This window comes from Fusarium coffeatum (genome assembly GCF_003316985.1).
Source record: "Fusarium coffeatum strain FIESC_28 chromosome Unknown BRIP53273_contig_215, whole genome shotgun sequence".
NCBI classification, from domain to species: domain Eukaryota; kingdom Fungi; phylum Ascomycota; class Sordariomycetes; order Hypocreales; family Nectriaceae; genus Fusarium; species Fusarium coffeatum.
This window is the reverse complement of record NW_022158008.1, coordinates 155025-161168: the sequence shown is the minus strand read 5'-3', so window position 1 is coordinate 161168 and position 6144 is coordinate 155025. Positions and strand designations below refer to the sequence as shown.

Here is a 6144-nt window from a genome sequence, read left to right as displayed (position 1 = left end):
CCTTTTGCTTTTTTTTTTTTTTCAACTCCCCATTCTACTGCTGTTGCTTCAGGTAGTTGAGGCGGATCTCAACAGCTCTCCTGTGAGCCTCAAGCTCCTCGACCTTGGCTAGTTGCATGACGGCACTACCGACGTTCTTAAGACCGTCGGCAGTGAGGTTGGAGCTGGTGATGTGCTTCTGGAACGAGCCCAGGTTGACACCCGAGTATTGCTTGGCAAAGCCATAAGTGGCTGTGACATCAGTTAGTAAGAATGAAGAATGACCGGTAATGAAAGAAAGACTTACGCAAAGAGTGGTTGACACCGGCAGAGTAGTCGCCGACACTCTCGGGAGTCCAGTGGCCAACGAAGACGCTGCCAGCGTTCATGACCTGGTCGACAGCCTTCTCTGCATCCTTGATCTGGAGGATGAGATGCTCAGGGGCATACTCGTTGCTGATACGCATAGCCTCCTTGATGTCCTTGACCTGGACGGTAACAGAGTGGGCAATAGAGCCTCGAACAATGTCAACACGAGGAAGTGCTATGGCTTGCTGGTGAACCTCATCCTCAATAGCCTGGAGCTCTTGCTCGCTAAGATCGACAGCAATCAATATGACCTGACTGTCGACACCGTGCTCAGCTTGAGAAAGCAAGTCAGAGGCAACAAATGCAGGGTTGGCGTCCTTATCAGCGACAACAAGAACCTCTGAAGGTCCAGCAGGCATATCAATGCCAACACCAGCATTTGTGTCGTTGCTAACATGCATTTTGGCAGCAGTCACGAACTGGTTGCCAGGTCCAAGAATCTTGTCAACCTTGGTTACGCTCTCGGTACCATAGGCAAGAGCAGCGACGGCTTGAGCACCGCCGGCCAAAACAATACTCTCGGCACCAACCTTGTGGGCGACGTAGACAATCTCAGGGGTAATGCGGCCGTCAGATCGAGGAGGCGAAGCAAAGACAATCTTTTGGCAACCAGCGACCATGGCGGGCACACCAAGCATCAGAGCAGTACTGGGAAGAACAGCAGTTCCTCCAGGGATGTAAAGACCGACTCGCTCGATAGGTCGTGAGAAGCGGCTACAGACAATGCCGGGCATGGTCTCAACCTGAAGAGACTTCTCCTCCTGTTGAGCAGAGTGGAATTTTCGGATGTTCTCAAAAGATACGTCGATAGCCTCGATAGTCTCCGGAGGAATATCCATCAACTCCTTAGGGAAGGGAGCCTTGAGAACAGGAGACGTCAAAGAAGTTGCCTTTTCGAACTTGTGGGTGTAAGACAGAACAGCCTTATCACCACCGGTTCGTACATCCTCAATGATGGGCTGGATGATCTTCAAGATAGCGTCAGGAGACTTCTGGGAAGGTCTCTTGAGCTTCTCCACGAGGTCGGTCTGGGAAATCTTTGTAGAGTCAACTCGCTCCATGGCAATACGTCCGTCAGCGGGCTTCTCAGCTTCAGGCTGCGATGGCTTCGCTGGGGCCTCCTCAGTCTTGATGCCCTCCTTCTCAGCCCACTTGCCCTTGGCATTACCTGTTCTTCGCTTGACCTTGAGACTCTTGGCATCGAGGTTAGCCTCAATGTCAGCGAGACTAACACCAGCACCAACAGCCTTGGTGAGGGCAAAGTAGATCAGGTCTGCAGCCTCAAAAGCGATGTTCTCCTTGGTCTTACCATCGCAGAGCTCCTCCGCCTCTTCCATAATCTTTGCCCTGAGGAGCTTCTCATCTGAAAACAGGCGAGCAGTGTAGGAGCCCTCGGGAGCAGATTCCTTGCGAGACTTGAGTGTTTGCTCGAGCGCAGAAATGCCACTGAGATCTCCAAAGCATCCGAACTGCTCCAGGTGGCAGAATCGGCCCTTCTGCTTAACCACAAACTTGAGAGTATCGTTGTCACAGTCGAGACCAATTCGCACCAACTCTTGGGTGTCACCAGAGGTGAGTCCCTTCACCCAGAGGCCACGCTTGCGGCTTTGGTAAACACCGCTTTGCGTTCGAAGTGCCTCCAGAATACTCTCCTCGCTAGTGTAAGCGAGACCCAGAGCGATTCCTGCGTCATCGGTAACAACAGTGGGGATCAGTCCATCAGTTCGATCGGACTTCCAGTATGAGGCGATAAGTTTTGATAGTAATAATCGAGTCGAGTCGTTCTTATCGGTTGTCAATCGTGTGGAAGGAATGATTGGGATCGCATTGGCCTTCTTGGTCACCTCGAGGAATTTCTGGATATCGGTTTCAGGGGTGGGCTTGACGTAAAGGTTCTTGATCTGCTTGGACTGCGCGACTTCAATGAACTTGTCGACGTCATTTGAGGAGACGTCAAAGTCCTTGACCAATAGACCGTCATCTGTCGCCGCTGAGAGAATAAGAGATGAGACAGCAGGAATTACCCTCGCGCCATACTGCTCGTACTCTGAATAAGATTCTGAAGTTACAAACACCGTTCGTACCCCGCTATCAAGCAATGCAATCACATCGTCGGGGTTGCTCAAGCTTGTAGCGTCCATGTGAGCATTAGAGCCAGCACTAGGGCGACCCCAGTCCTTGGAGGCTGTTTCGTAAAATGCACCTCCAAGAAGAGCAATCTCTTGACGGCTGAGGCCATCGTTGGCGGATTGGTCGTTGGGGCTGGCAACGCTCACCAGGAACGGCAATGGGAGGGTTGTTTCCATATTGCAGTGAGATGTATAAATCGAATTGGCGTAAGAGATGGTAGAAATTCTGTCACGTCAATTGTCCAGATGATGTTATTTATGAGTCAAGAAACCACCCGGGAAAAAGTTGATATAATGACTGAGTCCTCCTGCATCGGCGGAATTTGGTGGGGCAGTCTTTACGTCTTTGCCCCTCCATCTTTCTTTCCCTGCCAAAAACCACTTCGAATTCCGGCTTGTCCCAATGGATGAGATTTAAGGTGTGGTCCGTGCTCAATTCGCGACCTTTCATCGGATTATTAGAGTCTCCGAGGTGCTACGCGCGCATGCAACGGTGAATCCGTCGCAAGGAAATAATTCAATATCCATTAAGCTTTAGGCTTGGCATATTGATCTCTACTAAACTATAGCTGAAGGGCCAAAAGAGCTTTGCACATCAATCGCCAGCTGCGACTTAAATCTATCTAATCCGCACACGCGTCAACCAACTTCAGACGTAACTCGAATATTCGGCGCGCAATCACCTCAGACATTCGACGAGCTCCCGCATCTCCAATATTCCCTCCAGGGAAACCTATCACTGTCAATATGTCGTCAAGCCAACCGCAAACCAATGGGGTTCCGGCCTCATCAGCAGGAACTTCACAAACAGTACCAAACACCCAAACTACGGCAGCCTCGTCCAGTCAACCCGCTGCTACAGCCTCGCAGAGTGCTCCTCCTCCTCAAACACCATCAACAAGCGCTCCTCGACCGCGCGACTCTCGTCTCATCGAGCTTCTACTCACATCCCAAGGCGTCACTGCCTACGAGCAACGCGTCCCTCTTCTCCTTCTCGATTTCGCCTACCGTCATACGTCCTCCGTCTTGAGCGACGCCCTCCATCTGTCGGGCGACCCATATGTTAGAGAAGCAGGCTCTAAACCATCAGCAAATGCCGGCGCCATCTCAGCACCAGCAGGCGATGCCGCGGTGACAGCCAATGCCGTTAAACTCGCTATTGCAGCACGACTCAGCTACCAATTCCGAGGAGGAAACGCTGGCGGAGGTATCAGCAAAGAATACATGCAGGAACTTGCGCGCGAGCGGAACAAGGTGGCACTGCCCAAGATTGTACCAAGCGAATGGGGTGTCCGACTACCAAGCGAGCGGTTCGTGCTTAGTGGAACGAGCTGGGGTCTTAAGGATGTGTGGGACGAGGATGAGGATGAGGATGAGGAAATGGATCAAGGAGGTGATGCCATGGAGGGCATCGAAGGACCTGAGCCCGAGGATGTTGGTGGAGATGGTGTTGAGGGTGGCACTGTCGAAGATATGTTCGGTGAAGACGTCGACGAAGAGATGGCAGAGGAGGACTAGGTGCCCGTCTTGCCACCCAACGGAATCGCATAAACTGGAACACATATGAATGGTGTTAATGGCGTTTGAGGCAATCTGGGTAACGGGGGGTGTATGCTTGTTCTACAACGCTATAGGAAGGCTATCCAAACATGTAAAGGGTTTGCGTAACCCTTGGTGAACGTTTGCAAGCGAATCGTAATAAATATTGTCCTTTGTGCCATACAGCTTGGCAGCTGAAGAAAATCATAAAGTTTTAACCCCTGCTCTGTGCCACAATAATGATCTGCATTCGCGATTGAGTATACTCGGGATCAATTAATGACAGAGAAGCGGTTTATGCCTAGAAAGCGCACATGATCAATACGCGCGAAAGTACATTCAGTACACAATTATCACAACTCCATGTTACCTAGTATGAACAGAGGAAATCTTATGGTACACTAGGCCTGTAAACGGTATCTCATACACTCTATACCCTGGTTTCGATTTTCACAACTCCACTAGCCCTCTCTAACTTAAAACTTGGGCTTCATGGTGTTGCGAAGTCTCTGGTAGTCGAAGAGACCCTCGATAGTTCCCACAGCACTGACAGCAATATCGCGGTCCCAAAGTTTTCGGTTGGCGAAGTCCATAATATCCTTCTCGGTAATGGCGTCAATCTTGCGCTCAATCTCGTTAGGAGCCATGCGGCGGCCAGTGGTGACGAGCTGTCGGCCAATGTCCTCAGCAACGGCAGTGGTGCCGTCGAGGGAGAGGAGGATGGAGGCCTTGAGCTGAGCCTTGGCACGCTCGGTCTCGGAGGCGCTGACGTTGGTGCAGAGACGCATCCACTCACGGATAGCGAAGTGGACGAGATCGTCAACTCGGTCAGGCTTGTCGGAAACGAGGTAGATACCCCAGAGACTGGGAAATGTTAGTTACAGTGAAACAGAAAGCGTCATGTCAGAACTTACCCAGTGTCGTTGTAGCTGGTGGAGAAGCTCATGAAGCTGTTGGCAAGATCGTGCTTGTGGACCCAGCCGCTGAGCTTGCTGCCCTGGTGGGGAGCCTGGCCAACAGCCTTGTCGTAGTTGCCAACGATAGCCTGAGCAACGAGAGCAGTGAAGTAGTCCTCGGAGTTCCAGCTGACACCCTCGACGGCGAGAGCGATGTTGGCAGTAGGCATGCCATCATCTCGGACACGGACGTCAGAGCCCATGAAGTCAGCCTTCTGCTTGGAACGGAGGTAAGCACCGGTCTGGGGACCGCTGGTGGGAAGACCAGCGAAGTGCTTCTCAGCAAGCTCGACAAGCTGCTCATGGGGAATACCACCGGCACCAACAAGAACCATGCGGTCAGCAGTGTAGTTGTTCTTGATGTAGTCGGTAAGCTCGGTTCGGGTGATGTCGCGGATGTTCTGCTTGGGGCCGAGGATGGTGCGGCCAAGGGGCTGGTGCTGGAAAGCAGTGGCGTGAAGGTGATCGAAAACAACCTCCTCAACCTGCTTCTCAACCTCCTCGGACTCGCGGAGGATAACGTCGCGCTCACGCTCGATGGCGGATTCCTCGAGCTTGGAGTTCTGGAGAATATCGGAGAGAATGTCGACACACTGGGGAACATCAGAGTTGAAAGCCTTGGCGAAGTAGACGGTGTTCTCGCGCTGAATGAATGTTAGCATCATTCAACCTCCATATCCCTTCATCCGACTGACCGAAGTATAGGCGTTCAGGTGACCACCCATGTTCTCAATCTCCAATTCCAATTGCTGCTGAGTTCGCTTGGCGGTACCCTGATAACATTGTTAACGATGATTTCGGCCAATTGATGGGTTGTCGAACCTTGAAAGCGAGATGCTCGAGAAAGTGGGCGGTACCGTTGTTCTCGTCAGTCTCAGCTCGGGAACCGGCATCGATCCAGACACCGACGGTCGACGTTTGCGCGAAGGGCGAGTGCTCGGTAGCAACCTAGTAGTAACAATCGTCAGGAGACCATTCCGAAGTGGTTCTCGAAGCCAATTGGCCCCGGGCGATGATGCTCACAGTCAATCCATTCTTAAGAGTTGAAGTCTGAGTCTTGCCGACGGTAGAGGGAGTGGCAAAGCCTCGTGTGAAGGGAGCGGCGGCCGAAAGACCAGCACGGTTTCGCAGACCTCGCGAGAGGTTCAAAGCCAGTCTCCGGGACGCCATGA

General features: G+C 52.1%; 3 protein-coding genes across 3 annotated transcripts; 1 reads left to right on the top strand and 2 right to left on the bottom strand.

The window, feature by feature from the left end:
• Positions 1–34: 34 nt before the first annotated feature.
• FIESC28_08866 (uncharacterized protein) lies at positions 35–2654 on the bottom strand (the record flags this gene model as incomplete). Its single annotated transcript, XM_031163003.1, has 2 exons — positions 35–231; positions 287–2654. The coding sequence occupies 2 exons, from the start codon at positions 2652–2654 to the stop codon at positions 35–37; spliced, it is 2565 nt and encodes an 854-aa protein (XP_031012985.1).
• Positions 2655–3224: 570 nt separating this feature from the next.
• Positions 3225–3995, top strand: FIESC28_08865 (uncharacterized protein; the record flags this gene model as incomplete). The annotated part of the gene is made up of 1 exon (XM_031163002.1): positions 3225–3995. One exon carries the CDS (start codon positions 3225–3227, stop codon positions 3993–3995), a length of 771 nt encoding a protein of 256 aa, XP_031012984.1.
• A 497-nt stretch (positions 3996–4492) lies between these two features.
• Positions 4493–6142, bottom strand: FIESC28_08864 (uncharacterized protein; the record flags this gene model as incomplete). The annotated part of the gene is made up of 5 exons (XM_031163001.1): positions 4493–4880; positions 4931–5616; positions 5668–5745; positions 5795–5920; positions 5996–6142. 5 exons carry the CDS (start codon positions 6140–6142, stop codon positions 4493–4495), a joined length of 1425 nt encoding a protein of 474 aa, XP_031012983.1.
• Between the last annotated feature and the right edge of the window lie 2 nt (positions 6143–6144).